Genomic DNA, 23,751 nt, shown 5'->3' with positions numbered 1-23,751 from the left:
GACCATCCAAGCTATTCCCACTCTACTGGGAAGAGCTGATGCCATGCCCAGACCGCTTCCGTATTCGCCGAGCTGACGGGTCCCATGCAACCCCTGCCCGCTACGCCCGGCCCTGATCCATACGTTGTTCCTTTAGTCCATGACTTGCTTCCGTGATATATTTGAAAACCATCCACCCATTCTACGTTTCTGCTGTCGAATTCTAAAGGACCTCTGCTTTCATATCTAGTTCGTATCTCCCTTACATTGTTGGCAACAATATCTTGGATGCAAGTTCGTCCAGAAGTCTGACCAGCACATTCACTATCGAACACGCTTGCAGAACTTTGCGTCTTCAAGCAATTTATTACCCCCTTCTTTTTCTACCTCGTCCTTCTTACTCTCTCTCTCTCTCTCTCTCTCTCTCACGCACTCACACACACTCTCTCTCTATCACATCTTCGACTTAATAGAGACACACGAGCCAGTCTTGACCACCACGATCGAAGTACACACTGTTCCCTCCAGCGAGTTGCATCTCAGTTCGGCCTCGATTGCACAGAGCGAAGACAAGGACGCCTTAAAATCTGCCTAGCTTCCAGCAGCTTGATGGTATCTTGTATTTAAGCCCAATCCCACTCGCCTCCAGCGACTGTTCACAGCAATCCGCCACAATGGTGTTCTGCGCATATTGCGGGAAGTCCTTCACCCGAAAGGAACACTTGGAGAGACATATTCCCAGTCGTACGTCCTCCATCCCGCCCTCACACCTAAAGGCTCGAATGAAGCAGAGTTGAACTGACTGGACTATAGACACCAATGTCAAACCCCATCGGTGCAGTGCTTGCCAGCTCTCTTTCGCCAGACGGTAAGTCCAGCTCCCCGCTACCGCGCCATCCTTGGTATCTTTACTCACTCATTTTGCCCAAAACAGAGATCTCCTCCAAAGACATCACTCAACATATCATGAGGCACGAGATCCCATGGAACCCCTGCCAGGCGGCGTGCCTACCGTCGCTGGTCGCACACCCATCGCCTGTCAGAACTGCGCCAACGCAAAGACCGGTTGTGATAAGAGGGTACCTTGCTCGCGATGTGCAGAGAAGAACCTTCCTTGTGCTGCCAGATTTGCGAGAAGATCATCCAAGGCAGCTGTCAGAGCCGCCCAGGCCAGCGCTGCTTTCCAACAACAGATGATGCCCACCGCACCTCCACCACCACAACCGGCCCAGCCGGTTGCCTTTATGGATTTGGATCCGACATTGCCCAAGCAAGATTCCCCAGGGAAGATGTCGACAGGCTCTCCAATCGCAACCATGGATCCTCGCATGGCTGAAGTGGCCATGAAGAAAAGCTCGCCACCACAATCGCATCGCAGTCCTGATGAATTCCCTTCACCTCACAGCCGAGTCGATGGGCTCGATGAATTCATGCAGCTCAACAACGACTTCATCACACCAGATACCAATTACCAAGACATGCTGGTGTGGCCGGAATATCCCTTGGAACTTGACATGTACTCAAGTCAAATGCCTATGGCGCGTCCTGATATGTCGATGCCCAGCTTCACCGAGTTGAGTGACATGTCTTCAACCTCCGCCTCCGAGCCAATGACGGCTTCATCATCGCGTGGATCCATTCACACCAGAAGCACCAGCATCATGTCCACTGCTGACTTCGACACAACAATGAAGCCCACAGAACCAGTTATGGGTATCTTGAGTGAGTCGATGATTCCCGAATTCGAGGTTGTCATTGCCGCCGAAGACTCGTGGCCTCTCGCTCGCTGCAACCCCCCCATCTACTCAGGTACTTGCCCAAGAACCGCCATCGTTCACCTGGAGTGCCTCGAGCGGAAGTCCAAGGAGGATGGTACCTGGAACTCCCTGGAGAAGTATCTCGAGAAGGTCGACTGGGATGCATCGGATGCGTCTGTAGTCCCCCTCACTTCTCGTACACGCGACCGGATGCTGGCCATCACACAGTCGTTCCTTCAGAAAGCCCTTGAGATTCACCGCAGCGGCCTCAACAACGGTTACTCCAAGGCCGGTTATGCGACTCCGAGCGAATTCAACTTCATTGTGCTTCCTCCTACTAAGATTCTCGAGTACTTCCTTCGCAGCTACGTCCGCAGCTTGCAATACTACTACCCTCTCATCGTCGCTGGATGCGTGGACCCTAATGAGATGCTCCTGAACAACCAGGCATCGACCCTTCTCGTTTTATTGATGATTGCTCAGGGTGCGTCGAATGTGCCAATGGCGGAGGCGAGGTATCTCGCTGCCGGCCTCACAGAAACGTGCCGTATCTCCCTCTTCGACATAATCGAAAAAGACGTCGAGTTGTCGGCTGACCCAGTTGCTCTTCGATGCGCCTTGCTATTCACTTTGCTCGGTGCTTGGAGTGGCGACAAGTGGTTGATGGACATTTCGATGGGACAGAGGGGAATGTATCTATCAGTAAGCAGCCACGGTTTCTGCCAACTAATCAATCTACGGAATGCTAACTTGACGCAGATGCTCAGACACGCCGGCATGTTGGAGCCTCAACCATCGATGATTCCGACTCTGAACAGCACAACTAGCACGGAGTTGCAGTGGCGGGCGTGGCTACACCGTGAGATGCAAAACAGGCTCGTTTACAACTGGGTCATGGCCGACCAAGAACTCAGCCTGTTCCACGACACCCCGCCCCAGCTTGCCATCACCGACCTTCAATGCCCTTTGCCCAGCCCCGAATCTCTCTGGCTCTCTTCCAATTCGGAGCAATGGTTCGCCAATGTGCAGAACATCTATGGCTGCACTGCTAACGTGAACCCTCAACTCTTAACAAGCCCGTCCCTTACTCCTTCTCTTTGCGAGCTCTTCCAGGACTTCATCCATGACAACCTCTCTCGTCGCCACGGAAGCTTGTCACCTCAGCAGCTTCGCCTTCTCCTCCATCCCCTCCAGGCTCTCCTCTGCCATCTGAGACAGATGCTCTCATGCTTCTCTGATGTCATGTCAACCCGGCGGGCAACTTCACGCACCGTGACCAAGGCGAGCACCATGCTCCGCCTCGAAGAGGTTCAGGCCCTCCTCCAGAAGTGGTACGAACTCACCATGTCGCTATCCAAGAGCAACCCTGACTGCGGCACCACGCGCTGCAACTTGGTCCTCTATCACCTCATCTCCCTGAACGCCGTCACCAACTTCCCGGAAATCGAGCGCCTCGCTCGCCGTGATGGCTTTGACGGCTCCTACTGGGAGTTGAGCTTGCGCCACAAGCGATGCGTCTACAACCGCGAGGAGGCCATCTTCCACTGCGGCCAGGTCCTGCGCCTCCTGCGCTCCATGCCTGCTGACCGCCGCCCATGCTGGTGGCCTGCCGGTGTATACCGCGCGACTCTCATTCTCTGGGCCGACAGCGTTGCGCGTCTCGACCCCAACTTCCAAAAGGCTCAACAGGCCTCGCAGCAGTCGCAAGCTTCGTCTTCTCCTGCTTCGCAACACCAGGCTCAGAGCCCCGAGCAGCTCAGCGGCGCTGGCGCCTCCAATGCGGCCACGAGCGGTCAGTCCCACGGCAGCGGCAACATTGTCGCCATTGACCAGGTCACACCCGAGGACCCGGCCGTCATCTCCTACCTCTGGAGCGGAGGCGACGGCGTAGCGGTCCTCACCCGGCGTGATGGAACCACAATGGGCCTGGATACGCCATCCGAGGTGATCGGATACGGTGTCATGGCCATCGAGGAGGGCGTGACCTACCGTATCGGCGATGGCATCAGACGCAAACTCATGTCACTGAACAACAACTGGAACGTCGATGGTCTCAGTGCTACTGCTACCGCTTAAGGCGTCTAATACCAGTCCTTACACATTCATCTATCCATTCCTTCTTAATGCCCCATCCACAAAATAAAAAAAACCCTACTTTCTCTTCTTACCATGTTATTATTATTCATTTTACATATACTTGGATACATGGTACTTGTCAATATTTTCCGGGGGGACGGCTTTCTTTAACCTGTACAATCTTCAATTGCTTCATCGGCGTCTATGGCCTAACGACAATTGCACATTTTGGGGGAGCAAACCTGAGGGTGCTTCTAGCATATACCTCGTCTGATGAAATGGAAAACACGCACACACACACACGCACACAAACACACAAACAAACACTCAAGGTTAATGGCGTTTTGCAAACAAATCAGCGATGAGGTTGATTTATTTTCGTCTTTTTTTCCTCGTTTTTTACATATCGTTTTGAGCTCTTGATCACTAGATACCTCAGGCCACTGGTCATTATAGGGAGGGCCTTCGCTTCTGAAAGCATCATGTACTTGAACCCTTTGCTGCAAAAACGAAAGAAATTTGCACAATATACAAGCTTTAACTTGGTCATCGAAACTTCACGTGTCTATCTCCTCCCTGTGACGAATAAATCCAATGCTTTGAAAGCTCGTATTGAGAGAGAGGGTTGTTTGAGCGCACCTCGTATGCGACCCCAGGACACATGCATGAAAGCGCTCGTAAAAGACATCAGGGACATGCATGGTCTCTAAACACTGGTAACGACTCATCGGATGAAAAATATCGCATAAAATTGTACTAGTAGTAGTAATAGTTTTACTACGTAAGCTTGAAGGGGGGGTAACATGTGACATGTGTGACAGACAAGGAGCTCTCATATGATCTGTGCGGAATTCAGGGATGCGCTGACGGGGGGCGGAAACATGTGAAGGATTACAAAAAAACTTTATAGGTCGTATTTTTTTTTTCTCGATCTCTTTTTTTTTTAGATGTAACTTTATCTAAGAAAGCCTTCCCGCCAAGCGAAAGGGAGGGGAATGCTGGATATGACGGATTTTGGTGTGTGTTTCTTCTGCCTCAACCTTTCTTAACCAAGCCAACCTTGCCGCGGAACCTTCGTCTGAAATTATTCCTGAACCAGGCTGTTGGGTGGGGCGAGCGAGGTCAAAAGGGTGGGTTCTTGTTTCTAGACCGTGTGTACACGTAGTGAGTACTTTTTGTTTGTAGTACAAAAGTATGGTAGGTCCAATCGAGGGGGTATCTCCCCGAGGAACCATCCAAAGTCGTAGAGAAACAAGGTGAAGGGTGCCCCCCCCCCCCCAGGCATGGAAAATGCCCGCCGGGTAAGGAGAAGCGATAAGCAGAAGCCCTCGTCCGCCTTATGCTCTCATATCTAGCGACGGATACTCCGCGAACAAGGGTCTACTCTACATCCCCTATCAAGCAAAGGCCAACTCATAAACGGGGTACGCCTAGAGAGCATGGACAAAAGCAAAGACGTCACTGTAAGCGGCGTTGAGAATACTGGAAACAAACTACGGCCTTGTGCTTCCCATTGCTACCTAACATGCAGTGTAAGCATAGCGGTAGAAGCGTGGCGTAACAACACAAATCGTTCTATGCCTTCTTGGCACGGATCGGCCGACTCGGGTGGTGCTTACAGCCAAGGGGAAGAGAAACCCCCCTCCCCAGGAACGTGGAATGGTGGGATTTTGCGGCGTTCCTCTACGAAGTGGCCGTCGCGGCGGCGTTAGTGATTACCGGTTTACTTACTGGAATAAAAAGACCCCAGCCTGCGCTGCAGATCACACCGAGGCCGAGGAACGCATGCTGCAAGAAGCCGAACAAAACCCCGATTCGACTGGTTGGGCTACGAGGCGACACTGTTTTGTGACCTGGGTGTGTATGTGTATCTGTATCTGTATGTGTGTGTGCGTGCGTGCGTGCGTGTGTGTGTGTGTGTGTGTGTGTGTGTGTTTCACACAGAACGGGAAGTACATAGTTAGTTTCTCGATTCCTCACACTTACGGCAGTTGAGGGGTGTGGGATTTCTCCATCGCACGCCCAACGGAAACCCACGTAATTCCGTCTCGAGGTGGCGCAAACACGCGAACGAGGCCTTCCCCGGGGGGATCTGCGATGGGTACAGCCGTTGGTGGGTGGGTGGGTAGGTTTCTTCTCATGACAAACCTGCAGTGTTTTGACAGTCCTGTTTTTTCTGCTTGACGTGAGGGTGGCCCTGAGAGTTGGCGAGTGTGAGAACGGGACGAAAGACGCCAGAGATGGAGCGGACTTGACTAATAGTCCGACACGGTGGTTGACGCCGGGATTGTTGAGCGAGAGTGTGTCCAGCCGGCGCGGAGTTCAGGGAAACATTCTGCCCAGTGTAACATCTTCGTCCAAAGTCCAGAAGATAGCTGGTGTGGACCGGAGTTGGAGCTCGGCAAATAGACCAGTACGTAGGCGAACTCGACTTCACACTGATCGGGGAGAGGAGCGAGCACCGGCAGACGACCCACTTCTAGCCGAACGAGCGAGTAGGAGCAGCCGGAAGGCGTGATAGGGTTTCTGCTGCGCTCGAAATTTGATGTTAGACGATTGGACGGATTCGCGACGTCGGTGACGGGAGATTGGCGGTGGTTGGCCGAGGTGGTGGGGGGTGGTACTACCGCTGCTGGTTTTAAGAATGATTCCAACTTGTTTTGCCCAGCCTTACGCTGCACCTGTTGAAGATGGCTGGTACAGGAAAAGGGTTAAGGTTAGTGAGAGGAGTGTTGGCGGCCAAACGGATCTCGTACCCCGGGTCTGGGGTTGTATCAAAGGGGTCTGTCGGTTATGATGATGTGAGCGGCCCGACGGAGACACGGGCAAATACCGAAATCTGATGTTCTACTTTCCAAGAATTTTGCAGAAAATCGACATGTCGGATCTGCTGGATGAGGTGATCCAAAATCGGCCGAGGCTTCTGGCCGGGGTTGAGATAGGGCCCGAGATTTGCAACTGTAGGGGGCGGGAATGGCAAATGTTATCTTTAACCATGATTGGTATAAGCATTGTCCTACACACATTCACTCCTTTGGGAAGATTTGTTTTAGCGTTGGGCAGGACCAAGAGTTCTGCGGGAGATTGTGGACCAGACGGGTGTTGAACCGGGATGCGTGACGCAGATACTATGAATCATTTGCAGCTCAACCTTGACTTGCCATTCTACACGGGAACAGATTCGGGCTGTCTATCTGAGTGATGAGGACATTCTGGTTCATTCTCCTGTTGGAGTGAGAGTGATTCGCCAGATACAGCATGTATGAGGTATTTCATGTTGGCCAAACTCGCTCAATAACCAATCAATAAAAACGCCCTGGGTTCACGTTGAGCGGCACATCATATTCCAGGTTGATTGAAGAATCACAAGCCCCCCAGTCCCGTGTTTTGGTATAGGCCCGATGATGAAATGCCACGGTTTTAACAACGCGTCCTGGCCTATCTCCTAACCGTGGGGGGACTCTGATAAAACACGCCAGGCCATGCCAAGCTGACTGCTGCTTGTTTTTGACGAGACAGTTTTGCTGTGGCCCATGTCTCTGATGCTATTTGCTCTTGATCTCATGTACTGGCTCTAGATACGTCAACACCGAGACCGAGGCAAGGCCGATTCGTCGTGAGTCTGCAGGTCCGGATCTGGAACCGGCGCACGGGAAGGATCATCTGCAGCGACAGGAAGCGATGCTGGCGCTAAGACAGCTGCAGGTGAGCTTGTATCGCGTCTTTATATTCGCGGCTCGCTTTTGTCGCTGTTAGTCGCTTGCCGACGGCTCGGGACGCGAGATGTGATGAAGATGCTCAGTGAGAGTCAAGAACTTCTATTCAGCCGAACGAACTCATTGTGTCAGACTTAAACGGGGAAATAGTTAACTATGGATTACTTCTTGATCATAGGGTCGCAGTAGACGAGTTTCATAGAGTAAATCGTGATATACCAACCCTGTGAATCTGCTCACTTAGAGTGGGCAATAACCAGAGTGATTGGTGAGGCAGTGATTTGTATTTTACTAAAATAAACAGTAAGAAAATTGTATTATAGACAAGAATTTGAAAGCTTTACTGGCTCTAATGCGTAATCCCAGTGCTTTGGGGAGGTCCTAGAAGCTGGTGGACTTCGAGTTGCCAATTATCCAATAAACAAATATCAATGTGATAACCTGGGACACTCTAACTCAACCAACTACGCAGTATTCACAAAAACAATCACACAACTTGATATGTACCAACACCAAGAAAACTATCAAACTTATATAATCAAACCTTGATAACCTGAAGCCCTCAAGTCTGTCGATAGCATTACATAATCGAGGAACAATACCGGAATCTCGGTTCTGCCGCACCGGCAAGCCCCGGCTGACTAAGGCCGACTAACACTCCATTCGACCTCGCCTGTGAGGAACACCACGAACTCCCGAGTTGAACCTCCGCTCCGAGTTCGTGCTTTCGCGGTTATGGTAATGAGCGCGATTCAGGTTCAATAATGAGCTCATTGTCCACGGACAAGAGTCCAAAGTCACGGGATTCTCACTTGGGGTGGTATGAAAGGCACTGTACCCCTTGCGATCGGACCTCCGTTGGGGCGCCCCTCAGCGGAGGCGGCGGGGCACTGGCACCGGTCCCTGGCGCCGCGCGCATCGCCCTGACATTGGCTTACCCGTAGCTCTGCCCGCTAAACGCGGCGCTACGCGAGCCATTTGTCGCATTACTATAGCGGGCGGTGAGCTTTGTTAACCCCATCCCCCTATGGGGCGAGCAGTGTCGTGGCAACCAGCGTGCGTGCCACAGTCCTTTTGGCTTCTCGAAAAAGAAACGACAATAATAGAACATGCACGGAGCTAAACAGGTATGTTGGGGTGGTGGTGGTGGTGGTGGTGGATATGGAGGATCCCCATCCCTTTTCCTTGAGTTACTCTCCACAACTCCGGTGCCCGACTCCGGGCATGGGCAGCTCTCCGAATGTAAAGGTGCCGGCCACTCATAGACGCTCTTGACTCCAAGAGACAACACACTATGTGTCCCACCAAAACCAAATCTGATCCAGGCAAAGTTTCACCAGAAAAGAGTGGCCTTCTGAGGCGAGAACTGAACTTACTCAGACTGCGGCGGGCTTCTCTGCTGCAAATCATCAACAAAAAGTAAACGTAGTTTTTGTTGTTTTCCTTATTGCAGTGTCCTGCTTGTGCTATGGCTTAAACGCTCCCGCGGTCGGTGGCGTCTGATCTGAAGACGCCGGACTGATGTCCTTTCACCCACTCTCGCTCGCGCCAAAAGAAGGGGCCCGGTGCACGAACTCGTGGGCCTACCCCATCCCATTTTCCCTCTAGTCGCTATTCTCGCGCTCACGAAAGTGGTCGTCCCCCGGGCCCCCGATCCTAGTTCGGATCATCCCACCCCTAATGCAAGGTCCCTCGATGCACCGGGCGGATGTGCGGCGCCCGGGCGGACATGCGTTCGGTCTTCTCTCGCTCGCCCTTCTGATAGTAGCCCTCTCTGTCTCCCTCCCTCCCCCAAAAAAGTTGTATATAACTTCCTTCATGGAACCGCCTCAATCTCGAATTTTCTCAGCCTCTCATCCTCATCCTCTTCTCCCTTCCTCCCCTTTTTCCTTTACAAGAGTCTACAAAAAATGGCTCCTTCCGCTACTGACAGCTCCGCTGCGCAGCAGTCAGCTCCCTACGATGCTGCCCGCCCCTTCGTCGGCAAGGTCGCTCTGATCACCGGCGCCGGTCGCGGTATCGGACGTGGCATCGCTGTCGAGCTCGGCAAGCGCGGTGCCAACGTCGTCGTCAACTACGGCTCTTCCTCCGCCGCCGCCGAGGAGGTTGTCGCCGAGATCCAAAAGTCCGGATCCAAGGCCATCGCCCTCAAGGCTGATATCAGCAAGCCCCTCGAGGTCGTCGACCTCTTCGACCGCGCCGTCGCCCACTTTGGACGCATGGACTTCGTCATCTCCAACTCCGGCAAGGAGGTCTGGTGCCCCGAGGAGGAGGTCGACGAGGCTCTCTTCCAGAACATCTTCGACCTCAACTGCCGTGGTCAGTTCTTCGTCGCCCAGCAGGGCCTGAAGCACTGCGGCCGCGGTGGTCGCATCCTCCTGACCTCCTCCGTCGCCGCCTCCATGGGCGGTATCCCCAACCACGCCCTGTACGCCGGCTCCAAGGCCGCCGTCGAGGGTTTCACCCGCGCCTTCGCCGTCGACTGCGGTGCCAAGGGCATCACCGTCAACGCCATCGCCCCCGGCGGTGTCAAGACCGACATGTACGACGAGAACTCGTGGCACTACGTCCCCAACGGCTACAAGGGCATGCCCATCGAGATCATCGACCAGGGCCTGGCCAACCTCAACCCCCTCAAGCGCGTCGGTGTCCCCGCCGACATTGGCAAGGCCGTCGCCTCCCTCTGCCACTCTGACTGCGAGTGGATCAACGGTAAGGAGTTCCCCGAGCACTCCCATAATAAAAGTTCACACACAAGTTTTTGCTAATCCATTACAACAGGCCAGGTCATCAAGGTCACCGGTGGCGGTACATAAATGGCTTAAACCACCAAAGCCACGGGGCAGCCCTTTCCGTGCGGGGCTGCTCTCGTGACATCTTAATGCATTGGGTCGCAAGGCGAGCCGGACACCTCGCGGCCCACGGGTATGGGGATATGGGACTGGTAATGAAGGAGCTAAAGAGACGGGAGTTACAACGTATCTAGGACAGGCGTATGTAGAAACGGCTAAATATTCAATGCTTGACTAGAACTAACCACTTCCCTTTGCTACTGCGCCTTGTGTGAGTGACTAAACAAGCCCTGATCGATACCAGCACATGAAAATAGAAGGCGTGTTATAGCCATCCCCAGCTGAAATGATGCCGTCGTATTTTGTAGCTATAATTCGGTGAGCCCTGTCGGTGTGGCTGCCCCTTTGTACACCTACCAGGTGAGACTACACAAGACAAAAGTCGAAACCTCTCCAGAGAAACTCCGACGGCTGCTCCAGCCTCCATCAGCCGCTAAAAACAGAAACCTCGCTGCAGTTGGACAACGCACGACATCAAACGGCTATGACGACAATGCATCGTGTACACGATTGCCCGCCACCCTCCCTCCTGCGCCTCTACAGATGGTTGGCCTAGACCAGTCGGCACGGACGGGAGGAATGGATGGTGAGAGTTTAGGCAGCGCGCGGTTAAGGCGATCCCAGTGCCTGGTTTCGTACATATAATGTATCACGTACTTGACGCCAGAAAGCCCAGAGGGGCCGATGGCTTGGTCAGATTTCGGTGGAATAATAAGCACGATTATTACATTTTTGTAATTAATAAAAGCAGCCAAACGGGTTGCTGGTAACATCACGTCAGAAGCTTATGGAGGCTTCATCATGTCACAAGAAAAAAAAAAAGCCACCATCCACCCCCGGACTTTTCCGCCAGGGACCAGGTCAGTAAGGAATGCCGGCACTAAAGTGAGCATAGCCATGTATATAGTTTGAATTATCTATTATTATTACTGTTTTGAATCCATCCTCATCAGCCCCAAAGCTAGATACGACGACACCGTAATCATGGCGAAACGTGAAGGATTTCCCCGCCCTTGACCTTGATGGGAGGAGCCCCCAACTGCCAACAAAGTGCTAAACCAGCTCAACAGACGTTGAATCTGCATCCATACCCGCAAGGTGAGATTGGCCAGGCGGAAAAGCCCTCTACATGTTGTCATGTGCTGACGAGTGAGACGGCCAGCCGGCTGAGCATCCGCCAATGCTGACGCTGGGCCACCGATCCTCGAGATGTGATCCTGGTTTTCTGCGCTGTTTCTGCCCTATTGGGCTTTTGCATAAGGGGTCCAAAAAAAAAAAAAAACACGGATATGCAGCCATCGGACTCTCCCCATTCAGGCTGACGGTGTGCTTGCTTTGAAAGCTAACAGTCTGACTCAGGGGCTCTGGTTACATTAGCGATGGATGGTGTTATGAAAGAATGAGAAAAACGTCAAGTCGATGTCATGACTACTGGAAAAGTATATGCATGAGCAAAACAGAAATGTTTCATTTGAGTATATGCGATTGGCCAGTTTGCGGAGGTAGTCCGGCTCGTTCGGGAGTCTCTCAATTGAAGTCTCAACCTCCCGGGTTCCGATGTTCCACCGGCCGAGAAGTCGGGTCGCGGTCCATCCGGCTAAGCGGATACTCCGATTTTCACGGCCCCAGCGGGTCCACCCGCAACGCTATCGCCAGGGTTTTTGCCATATTCAGATAAAACCTCCCGGATAGAGCAGGGGTCTGCAAAAAAAGGACGCCCATGACGCGATAACTCGGGAGGGGGGCGTACGGGTACCTTCACCACTGTTTGTTGTCGAGGTTGGCGACTGCAGGGTTAGCCGCTCACATGACAGCTGTAAATTTTGATCTTCGCTGCATACCCGGCATTTCAGCATGTTGTTGTAACTAATGCTGTATCAGTGTGCAGCAGCAGCAGCAGCAGCAGCATTATTTCCCAGCGGCCGTATTACTGTGCAGGCGCACGAAGTAACGTTGATCAATGTGCCGAGCCCCCGTAGCGCTTGACTTTACCCACCGCTCGCTCTCTAGCAACAAAAAGACTTTCGATTATTGTGGTGCCTACAATGTAAGCATATCAAGGGGAGCCCCCTGCTCTTTTTTGTCGTGACGTGGGACTGGGTCCGTTGCCCGCTTCCTGCTAATGTCATGATACGCTGACATACATGATGATAGGCTGCTCTGTAAGATGACAACGTAAGGAATCCCCAGGGAAGGGCGGAATGGTTGTGGATATTGCACGGCTTGTTGGAGGGTTGATATATGATCGATCCAATCCTGCAGCGAATCCGACGTAAGATTTGGAGATCAAGGAAGAGCACTGATAAGAAGCCAATGTCGGAGAGGAAGCTGGTCTTGGGCAACATCAATGCCTAGACCAGTACAAGCATCCCGAAAAGCTTCAATACGAACTTTGGGGTCCAAAAATCAGATAGTTACGTCATGAGGGGCCCGCGGCAATTAAATGCAGAGATTATGGTATGTTACGCAGTAACAAGGACCTGCTTACGGGACTTTCAGATATGGAGACGTGGGAATAGTCGGCCATGAGGTAAAGCCAACAACCAGACGACGATCAAAGCCGCGCGCGGGCACACACACACACACACACGAACGTGTCGATTTCAAAGTTCGCGCAGCACCCACAAATCGGACGAACCAGGCGAGTCGCCGGTAAGCAGTGTCACGCAATGCCAGCCTCTGTAGCTATCTCGCGCATCCCGCAGAGGGCGAAGAGAGTGCCCAAAAAAGTTTGTAGAAAATTGTTATGAGTCTCGGGTTCTTCGGGCAAATCCTGAATGGGCTTGGAAGGGTGGCGTGGCCGCTGTTATCTAGCAGAGTGCAGCTCAATAGAAGCAGGCCTCGGTGAACATGATGTCGTGGCTGCGATGTTGTTGGGCCCTTCGCAGCTGAAAAATTACGGTTTTGGGGGAGAACTGGGTCAGTCCCTGGTGGAAGAAGCCACGAAACCACATTATTGAATGCGACAGAGCCTCTCTTTCGGAAGCGATGGAGAGAGGGTGTGATGCGGCATGTCGTGGTTCGCTGAGCGGTGGTGGGGGTTACTTCTTGAGCATTGCAGCAGGCAAATGTAAGGCAGGTCAAGCATATACAGACAAATTGCACGCATGGCATTGGGCGACAATAGTTTGCCCAGGAATCGGGCAAAAACGCATGCGTCTTGGTGGATATGCCGGATGAGCAATCAGAGGCATGGATTAATCGACGTTGGTTTGTGGAGTAACGTGGACCAGAATACGAAGAAAACGCATAGCAATCTAGGTTGTGAGGTTGTTGGGAAAAGAAAAGAGGGCTGCACAAGCGTTGTCCACGGGAACAATTTCCCCGAGACACTGGTGGAAGAGAAGAACAACTCATCACATATCGGAGGCTGGGCCAGGTGCCTCCTGTCTAGTTGCCATCTTGTTTCGGACGATCATATCCTAATTTCGGCAGGAAAATGGTGCATGGGAGGTGGTTGGACAGGCAAATGGCTTCGAGACATCCCAATTGGGACGATGCTGAGATTATCATGGCAAAAAAAAAGTCACCAGAGTTGTACAGTAGGTGTCGCAAAATGAATTCAGGGCCATGTTAAGAAGCCCATTACGATGGCTGGAGATGTTCTGAGGGATTCTCTGCTTGCTGGTCTCTTGGCTGTTGCGAAGTGAAATTCGTCCCGGGACCGACCGCACATTAAACCCGGAGAATTGGTCGGCGAGGTCGAAATGCAGGACACTTGGCACCGTTCATAACCCGGGCAGAAGCCTTGGTATTGAGTAACGGCATCGTATCCAAGGCCCTTGGGTATTTTGCGGCGGGCAGAGTTTACATGACAAGGTTTGGCCAACGAGCCCGGGGCAAGTAGGGTCTGGACTTGGCCAACAGGAAGGAAATGCTCGACAGATGATAGGGCAGGCTTTGTGGATACACTCGAGGCTTGCAGGCTGGCGCATGGCATGGGCATGATGCTGGTGCCTTGTGTAACCGACAGACGGTTGCATTCTTGAGGGGCGGCGAAGCGTAGTGGTGTCAACAGAGAAGGGGGTGATAGTGTCGTCGTACAGCCGCGGCTTCTGGGACGGTTCCCAATTTGCTGCGCGGAGCAGTTGCTGGAGAACACATTGTCTGAAGAGCTCAAGCCAGACCGCCAATCCCAGGCCATTAAGATCATCCTGCCGACATATGGCGTTGGCTGAGCCTATGAGGTGATGATTGTACCTTCTGCAGTGACACAGAGAGCTGATGGCGAGGAGGAGGGAGGTCAGACGACGGCGGTGATGCTGTTGCGGCAGCCCAGTGAAGGTTGAACGTTGCACCCGTCCTAGGCAGGAAACATGGAAGATGACGATGGCGTTGTGGAGCTGAATCTGACGCCGATTTCACGATTTTCGTTTCGTTTCGTAAGAGCTCCATCGTTAGGGTGAGCAATTGAGGCTGGTATCGTCTATTTCTGTACTGCTGGGGTTTTGGTATACCTTACAACCCTTGTGCTTCCCCCGCAGAAATTCCGATATTGAATTAAAATAAAGGTGGAGTGTTTGTAGTCCAAACAGAGATAAGCTACGTTTATGACTAAGCCCCACCTAACAGCAAGCATCCCCTCCCTAATCTGGCCAAGGCAACCCCCCGGTCTCGCCCCTCCTCCGCCTTTTGCATCTCACAACTAACACCTTCCTTACCTTTGCTTTGTATCACGAACATCCTCGTCATTTTTTAAGACCCAACCACATCGCGGAAGCCGTCAGCATGATCTGATCACACCACCGAAGCACTCGTGGCGGCTCTCATTCCACTTCAAGATGCAGTCTGGTTAATGGTACGGATAACACAACTTCCGATTCGCCTTGGGCAATGCAGTGACCATTCTCGGCGTGATGTTGAGCGTCCAGGAAAGCCCAACTGCAAACCCTGGCCGCCTTGTCCGGCACAGGGCGTCAAGGTAATGTCGCTTTTGCGCAGTAGGTGGCGCGAACTAGCATTTGCATAATCAGTCATTCAACCCCTGCTGCTCGTCGCCCCATTCATCATCGCTGCCCTCCTTGTCGTTCGCAAGAGGCTGGAATTAAGCTGCACAAAACACGCCGTCTAGCATTCGAGAGAACAAACCACGCAAAATGCCCCCCAGGTTGATCCGTCGGGGGTGAATTGCCGTCATTGGAACCCCGCCTCGTGCTTTCATGGTATTCGACCCGCTTTGGATTATCAAACGAATGCTACCGCGGCTCCTGTAAGCTGTCTTCAATGCAGCGTGACGCAACTTGCCGCACCCGCCTTCGACATCGGCTCCAAACGTCCTCAGGAGCCCGTACCAATTTTCGATGAACAAGGCCCGGGGATCAAAGCCAAGACGTTACAGCTAGCCAGGTTGTCAATGGCTCTGTTCCGGCAAAAGCAGTCTACCAGGTTCCATTTTCCCCGCCATCTGACAAGCCTTCCTCCTCCCACCAGCTAGGATCTCAGCGTATCATCAAGCGCAAAGCCCACCACAACCTGCCAAAATAAGCTCGTGGCATTCAGCGTGCCAATAACTGGTTTCGGAACGGCGCGATACAATGCTCAACTAAGATCTTACCCCGAAAGTGCAATCTTGCCTTCGAACACGGCCATTTCGGAATTTCATCCAACAGAGGAATGGTGACACATTGTTCATACACGACCGTTCAAGATTAGAGACATCGAACATTCAGGCTTAATGCTTGTACCAGCGGCTCACGCAGTGTCAAGTAGCTCTAGAGACCGACAAAAATAAACGCCCTTTAAATTCTATTGACATGGCAGCCTGGTCTGGGGTTGCGGGAAGCTGCTCCATCTACGGTCTCCTCTGCAGTACCCTACCGCCGCCCTGGTTGCCTTTTAAAAGTGGAGAATGCCACCAGACTGGGAACGAGTCAGAGGGTCAAATCACTGGTGGCGGCGGTTTGCGGCATCAATTGGGTTGGAGATTCCAAGGGGGCAATGGGGCACGCAATTACCAACCGTTCACCAGCACTGTTCTTGGAGGATAGCTTGCTCCCAGGAACCTGGATCCGCAACGCTTGTCTTCTCTCCCATGACAAAACCTAATCTCAGTAAGGGAGCTGTGCTCCTCCTTACAGATGCACCGTCACAGACCATTTCCGGGCCTTAACTGTGGAAAGTTTGTGAGCTACCAAACTATCCTGAATATCAAACTCTAAGTCATAAGGCCGAGCAGGTTTTCACATGAGTTGTGTCGCGCTTACTCCTAATGGATCTTTTAGGAGCGACTGAGCAAGCGTTTTTCGGTTTCATTACCATTGGCTTGGGTACAACACCTCACCCACCAATCTAGCAGAGAGGTCTCGTTTCTTGTCATTCAATCCACCCGCTCTAATCCCATCCCTCTCAGCTCAAGCTTGAAACGACCCACTGCAATGGGTCCTTTCTATAATGATCTTGAGCGTTCGCATTGTGCTGCATTGGTCTGAAAGATATACGAAAACCAATATGCTGGTCATCGTCTCGCCTGGCTGAACCGGCTTCCGCGGCTCCCATTTTGGGCCTTCCGCCGACCAGTTGAAACCTCACATCAGAGCTTCTGCTACCGTCTGGCATCCGACATGTTGGTCGACCAGTCACTATCGGGTCTAAACGGAGATGGAGACAGAGCTCATGAAACGGGTTTCCACCGTGAACTCCTCCGACCCCACGTGTGTCTGATATACTTCCCCCCTGCTTCAATTCTCTGGCCACTTTTCATGTACGCTTTGTCCCTCAATTCCCAGAGGACTGGTCGGTAAGCAGGCATATGGCATCTTCAGTGGAAACCAAAAGGCCGTGAGCTCAGAAGACTCGAGACCAACAGCTACTGCATGATGATGGCCTTCAAAGCGAGCGGCAAGCTTGGGCCGCGGATGTGCCTGAATTACACTTGTCAACCCCCCTCCTACCGCACCGTTGCCTCACGTCATGCAGGCCAGAACTACATACTCCCATCATCGCCCATCCGTGCCCCCCTCTCGTTCTTCCGATTATCTGGCTGACGTACCCAACACCCAGCGAAGCATGATGACCACAAGACGAACATCTGAGCCTGGCCATACCTATTTGAGTAATTTTTTCAATTGTTCAGCCTCAGCCAGCCGCTTGGCGTCTGATTCATCAGCCTTTGTAAGTCATCGCCTCAAGAGACGCGTACTCATGGCTCTACAGCCCCAGGATTCTGCAACACAGAATTCCATAGACTCTGGCATACCCGGCACACGGTAGTTTCTTGGGATTCCCTTCGTTCCTTGTACCCTATGTCCCTTCTTCTCAGGCTGTAAAACAACCTCAGACATTCATTAATGCTGGGATTCTTACCGTAACCGGAAGTTGTACCCTGAACCTGCGTCGGAGAATATTCTACTTTGATACCTTGATGCCCTGCCTGGCGACTAATGGCTTATTTTTCCTTCTCCCATCTGAGCCCCCGCCTTCCCGCCATCGGCTAGTATGTTTAGAAACCGCTGAACAAACCTGACGAGACGGGCGGTAGACATCATTGGACAACAAGCAAGTCAGAGGCAAGCCTGACTGCCGCATGAGATAAGCCCCAATTCCTCACGTCCTTCCGGACATCTCCAAACCGTCCGTGCTTCTATGATCCGTCACGTCAGCCACAGGTCACAAAGCCATGGTGAGGTTCTAGGCTGCGCGAGAGCGGGAAGGCAAATGTAATATCGAGACGCCGTTCAAACGCCAGACGAGGAATCGCCCATAGAGAAGGGGGGGCGCATAGCACGACAACAAGAAAAGAAAAGAAAAGAGGATCTCAGAGACCACAAACTGGCGAATGGGTGGGCGAGGCACGGAAACCGGAACAGATGTTAGCTGCCTGGGGCGAAAACCAGCTCGGTACTGGCCGAAGGATAGGTGGGATAGTCGGCAAGGCTAATGCAACCACCTCGACAGGAGTATGCAGCCTCTTTGACAAAAACGCACGTGGGGGGAGGGGTGGGGAGTTCACCACTACCGCCGTCCAACCCTTTCACACACACACATACACACACTCTCTCTCTGGTTTCCGTACTACTGTCTACTAATGGGAGGAACTCGGAAAAAGGAAAGGGAAAAAAAAAAAAAACTCACGCTCGGAGTTAAGCAGACCAGCAAGCTCACGGAAACTGGGGAGGAGGTGGTGGTTCGCGAATCGATCGGAGTTGCGTCAGATCCACCGTTTTCGATGTTTGCGCGTACATGTGTAGTGTAGTATAGTATAGTATGTATGCATGCCATGTTTGGAAATGAGCGGTCCTTTTGGTTACGTCCAAAGCACGCATGATGACATCTTTCCCATCTTCATCTATCTCGTCTCGTTTGAGTGTGGTCTCTCTTTTTTTTTTTTTTTCCCCTTCCCTTTCGTTATTTCCGTATCATTGCTTAACCTTGCATGAAATTGGTAGTATTTATTTTTATTTGTTTGCCGCTGTCTGTCTGTTACGAACATGTTTCCGCCAAGCCAAAGGACGCTTTGTCTTCCCCCCCTCCCCCCTCCCCCCATGTTTCTCCTTTCCACTCAATTCTTTCCAAAAAGCGCTCGTCCGAGAGGCTCCGACGGCGCATAAATCTCGAATTTTTTTTGGGGATATTACGAGCCCTTCCGATGAACCGGGACCCCTTCCCTTTTTTGAAAGCCAATCGCCATGGCATGATTGTGGTTCGTGTGGTTGGCGTGTAAGAGAGGAGGGGGGGTTTGGAGTAAGAGCGAAAAGAAAAAAAAAAATAGAATGATGGACGGATTTGACCCGTCCAAAGTAAAACAAAGTAGGATTAAAAAATAAAATAAAAAAATAAAAAAAAATGCATCCGAAGATTTCATTCTTTTCCAAATATCCTCGGAGAGATGAAGATGAAGTGAAGAGAGAAAAATAAAAATCTGTTTTCCCCTTGATGTCTGATTTGAATAATGTAACCGTGCGCAACACCCTTATTGTGTGCTTTTCTCATGTGTTCCTCTAATGTTTTGCCAATATAATATAGTGAGTGAATTTGCAAGTTGAATGATTTGCTCACGCCTAAAAGCATGTATGCGTATCGTCTTTCCTTTGAAGAGAGAGAAAAAAAAAGTATCCCCATATTTTGTCGAGTCCGCTAGGAAGAAGAAAAAATATTGAATCAACGCCATCCCCTGAAGTAAAATGTACAGATATTCAGTCAGTAGTTTCCGAATGTTGTCCCATTTGCCACCACCCTGCCGCCATAGATACTCCATGTTGTAGTAGTAGTAGTAGGTAGTGAAATGCTCATGTCAGTCGTATAGAGAGCTAGACGCTTCCTTTCCCGCCCATCTTCTTCCTTTGCCTCCTTCGAGCCTCAGCCTCTTGAATCCCACTGGAGGATCGATAAGCTCTCCCATCCTCCCCATTTCGGCTTTTGCTTTTTTTTCTCTTTTTTTTGGCATTGCTTATATCTTTTTCTTTTTTAGTTTAGACTTGTCCAGCTAGTTGCTTGTTGCTGCGACCCAGCCAGGGTGTAACTAAGCATAGCTCATGTCACCCTTGCGGTGGCTGACAACCTCGAGTGTGGTGCCAAGGTTGTGACCCAAGTAGCCAATCATGGCTTTGCTGACTTCTGGGTCTTCCGAGAGATCGGCACACACCTCACGGAATTGGGCGTATACCTCTTCCAATTTTCGAAGCTCACGGTTCAGGATCTCGAGCTCGAGCCACCTGCCGTCTTCGCCGCCCAGTGTGTACGCTCCAAGACTGACTCCAAGCCCGCCATTGGGGCTGAGCTGGGCCGGGACCATTCCGTTTTCAAAGTAAGTGTGGCTGGCGTTCTTGTAAAAGCTGGTGATCTTGCCGATGACGGTGGCCAGGAGCATTGCGGCCGTGTGGGTGCCCGAACGGCTCATGCATCTTGAACACGAAAGCATCGCAGCGCACCCTTCGACAGCTTTGCGGTTCAGGGAGAGCACCAGGTCGAATGGCGGCGCTGAAGGCGAAGAGGCATTGTGCAGAGCTTGCAGCGACTGTAAGCAGACGGTGAAGCAGGTGCAGGACCCACCTCCTCCTGATGATGAGGACTTATGCCTGACGGCAGGTCGCATGTTGGGTGTAGTAGAAGGGCTTGGGAAGTATGCTGCTGCTGCCATACTGTTCGGCGTAGGCATTGTGGTATAGTGCATCATGTCGTGCGGTGCTGCTTCTCCCCAAGGCGTCATGTGGGCGGACATGGCCATGTCCATAGATTGTGAGCGCCCATGGTGAGGCGCCATGTGCGCGGTGGCCATCGTCATGTCCTGGTAAGGAGCAGCTGAGAAGTCGGTAGGGGGTGTCCAAGGCATCGCGCCTCCATACATATCGGCGGTTGGGTCATGATCTCTGGGTGTTGTGTCGTCGACGCCCAGAAGAGCGAGCCCAGAGGAGATGGAGGGGTTTCTGGTCATGGCACCCTCCATGCTTGTGGGGGTGTGCCACCCAGTCTCCATCTTGTACATACCTGCACCTGGGTGCTGGCTGAACATAAGGTTCTTGTCGTCCATGATGGGAGAAAGGTCGGTCATGTCCATGTGGACAGTGTTGGCGTGACTCGGTGCGCTGTTGTCAGATTTGGGCTTGCCGGCTCTGCTCGAGGGGGAATATCTGCATTCGAGGCCACACGCGAGGCATCTGGAGCAGATGGGCCGCGCCTTGGAGCATTTGACCTTGGCGAGAAAGCAACCGTCGCAAGAGGCCCGGAGGCGAGGTTGTCGGGGCTTTGAGCTTGAAGACATTGTTGATTAAAGGCGAGTATCTCTCGGTTGTTGGAGGAAGAACTCTGAAGAGACTGAAAGGGAAGGGTATCTTTGGTCTAACGAAGAATTACAAAGTCCAGCGGATGAAGTGACGGCTGAGGGGCAAGCCACTATTAAAGAAAAGGGACCCGGAAACAGAATCTATTAAAGTTCTGGAGACTGGTGGTGCGAGTAAGACGTCTGTGTGATGATTGAGGGAGGATAAGGCGGAGCAGGATTAGCAAGCACTATCCAGACTTTTGTGCAAGGGTGCGATGAAGTGCGGGAAGAGCCCCGAGGGCCACGGATGAAGAGCAGGGGTAAGAAGAGTGAGCGGATTCTAGCCGGCTGCTGCGAGGTAGACAGACGACGACAAAGATGGAAAAAACGGGGTCACGAAACAGGAACAGAAACGGTCACGGCCATTACCCAGAGTCCAAGAGGGACGAGCATGGAGTGAGAGTCCGGGTGTTTCTGGAGGAAGGGACGAGAGGAGGAGCTTGTGAGAGCGAGAGGGTATGTGACGCGGACAAGAAGGAGCGGAAGTTGAACGGTTAAAAAGCGAAGGCCTGATTTAGATATGCTATGCTGTTGGCTTATACAGAGCGAGGGAGGTACAAGCCCATGTACATGTGGGCTGTGACTTTTGAGTGAGAGGGCGTGGGTAGAAGGACTAGGGCAGATCTGGTGGTCCACTGTGGAGGGGGGCCAGACATACACGTACATACACATACATACATATACACAACACACACACACACCAAAAAAGAGACAGAGTGAGAGGAAGAGTGTGTGAGGGCGCGAGAGAGAAAGAGAGAGAGAGAGAGGATGGCCTGACATAAGGTGTGTGCCTATGTGTGCCATTGTCAGTAGTCCCAGTCCAGTTTGGGGTGAGTGTGTCTTGCGGACGAGCTCTGTGTAGGAACGAGAATTGACGGGAACCAGTTTGAGGGAAAAAGAAAAGAGCCATGTGCTGGCCTGGCAGGTAAGGTAAGGCAAGGTACCCCTCCACTTGATCTTGGGTGTGATAGACATTGGCGGGCACCCTCGCAGAGACCCTAGACTTTCAAGTTCAAGGGCATTGGATAGGTCTCTGTTCTGCGCAGGCCATAGCACGCCCAATCCGCTCGGACGAAGTGACTTGGCCGGGAGAAACAGGTAGAGGGAGAATGGACTTGGCAGCTAGCCAGCAGCGCAGCGCAGCACGGAGGCAAAACAGAACAAAATAGGCCAGGTCAAGGCCAGATGAAGCCTTGACTTGGGTATGCAAGCAACGGAGGTGGCACTCGTCTTGGTCGGTGTAAGAGGAGAATGGAGACGTGGAGGCGGTGGAAGACATTGAAATGCATTTTGAGGAAGTGAAGAGATGATGGACCTCGTTTCTTGCCGTTTACAGGTTTCTCGATTTCTCCACATGACTTTGATTATAGCAAAAGAGTTGCCGGCAGCGGAATGAACTGGAGATCCCCATCCCAAAATCCTGAATCTCAAAGTGGGATGGGCGGGCGAATGACGAAGACTTTTCGCATCCGTCAGACCACCAGACAACCACGGCTGGGCAAAGGGAGACGGCAGCGACGGTTGGTTTGTGCTGAGAGCTGAACCTGAGGACTGCACAGCGCCATCGTGCGCTGTACTTTGCATCGCTGTTACTGATAGTAACTGAAAAGATGGTGATAATGGACGGGGAGGAGGGACTGGTGGTGCGTGCTGGAGAGGGGGGGGAAGCTGAAGCTGGGACCCAGCACAGAGACAGGAACGGGGAACCCTGCTCGAGGATTAAGGCAAAGACGTGGGACGGTAGAAACGGTTCGTTCCAAGTCGGCGTGAGAAAAAGTAAAATGGATGGAGACGGGGAGCTGGGGCAAGGGAGCAGGGCAGAAGGTGAAAACGCTGGACAGGGTGGGTTATGCATCCAGTTCGTCTGCTTACCAGGTTCAGGCACAGTAAATGTACATTGGACGTATAGTAAAGCCTGCTAAGGCACGCAGACGACGATACGGTAACTAAGGCAAGGCGAGGCAGAGCAAGGCCGTAACAGCTCAGACACATCTGTGGGCAGCGAGAGCTCGAGCAGACCCAAGGACAAGGTCAGAGCCAGAGCCAGAGCCGGTCCAGTGGGAAAAAATGGAGGGGGATTGGGAAGCAAGCCGAGTGTAAGGAAAGGATTGGATCCAGTGGAGGTTCCTCTTCGGGGAGCAGGAGAAAGCAGCGGGCCACTGGGATTGGTTAGACGAGAAATATGGAAGACGATACTGGGGCTGCCGGGCAAAGGAAGGCCAGAACAGGCCGCGTGGTGGATGGGCTCGGCCGATTCGAACAGACCAGGCGTTGGTCCGAGGACGAATGCGTGTGCGAGGTTGAACTTGACGACGGAGAGAGAGAGCATGGACAAGGTGAGGGGAACGGACGGCAAGATACGGACGGTATGGTTAAGTGATTGGCTCATTGACCAGGTGCCGATTTCGGTACGAAGACAGTCGAATTCTGTTCTTGTTGGTCGATTGACATTGTTACAGCGGGGAGAGATGGGACAAGCCAAGGCGATCTGTATGTCTCTGGGGTAAAAAAGAAGTGGCAGAGGAGAGATGAGAATTGAGGTGGGATAAGTGGGATTAGTGAGATGGAAGCCAGGCTAAGACGTGTAAGAGGCACGGCAAAGGCAAGGTTAGGTG

General features: G+C 52.3%; 3 protein-coding genes across 3 annotated transcripts; 2 read left to right on the top strand and 1 right to left on the bottom strand.

Moving 5' to 3' along the window:
* Positions 1 to 653: 653 nt before the first annotated feature.
* CTRU02_200494 (transcription factor Cmr1) lies at positions 654 to 3,812 on the top strand (the record flags this gene model as incomplete). The annotated part of the gene is made up of 4 exons (XM_036718502.2): positions 654 to 723; positions 793 to 847; positions 914 to 2,438; positions 2,496 to 3,812. 4 exons carry the CDS (start codon positions 654 to 656, stop codon positions 3,810 to 3,812), a joined length of 2,967 nt encoding a protein of 988 aa, XP_036589502.2.
* Positions 3,813 to 9,438: 5,626 nt separating this feature from the next.
* On the top strand, positions 9,439 to 10,344 carry CTRU02_200493 (tetrahydroxynaphthalene reductase; the record flags this gene model as incomplete). Its single annotated transcript, XM_036718501.1, has 2 exons — positions 9,439 to 10,240; positions 10,310 to 10,344. The coding sequence occupies 2 exons, from the start codon at positions 9,439 to 9,441 to the stop codon at positions 10,342 to 10,344; spliced, it is 837 nt and encodes a 278-aa protein (XP_036589501.1).
* Positions 10,345 to 19,837: 9,493 nt separating this feature from the next.
* On the bottom strand, positions 19,838 to 20,662 carry CTRU02_200492 (transcription factor; the record flags this gene model as incomplete). Its single annotated transcript, XM_036718500.1, has 1 exon — positions 19,838 to 20,662. One exon carries the CDS (start codon positions 20,660 to 20,662, stop codon positions 19,838 to 19,840), a length of 825 nt encoding a protein of 274 aa, XP_036589500.1.
* Positions 20,663 to 23,751: the final 3,089 nt, after the last annotated feature.

Source organism: Colletotrichum truncatum (assembly GCF_014235925.2).
Source record: "Colletotrichum truncatum strain CMES1059 chromosome Unknown Contig_0001, whole genome shotgun sequence".
Classification (NCBI taxonomy): Eukaryota; Fungi; Ascomycota; class Sordariomycetes; order Glomerellales; family Glomerellaceae; genus Colletotrichum; species Colletotrichum truncatum.
Note: the sequence above shows the minus strand (reverse complement) of the source record. Positions and strands in the feature narration are given on the sequence as shown.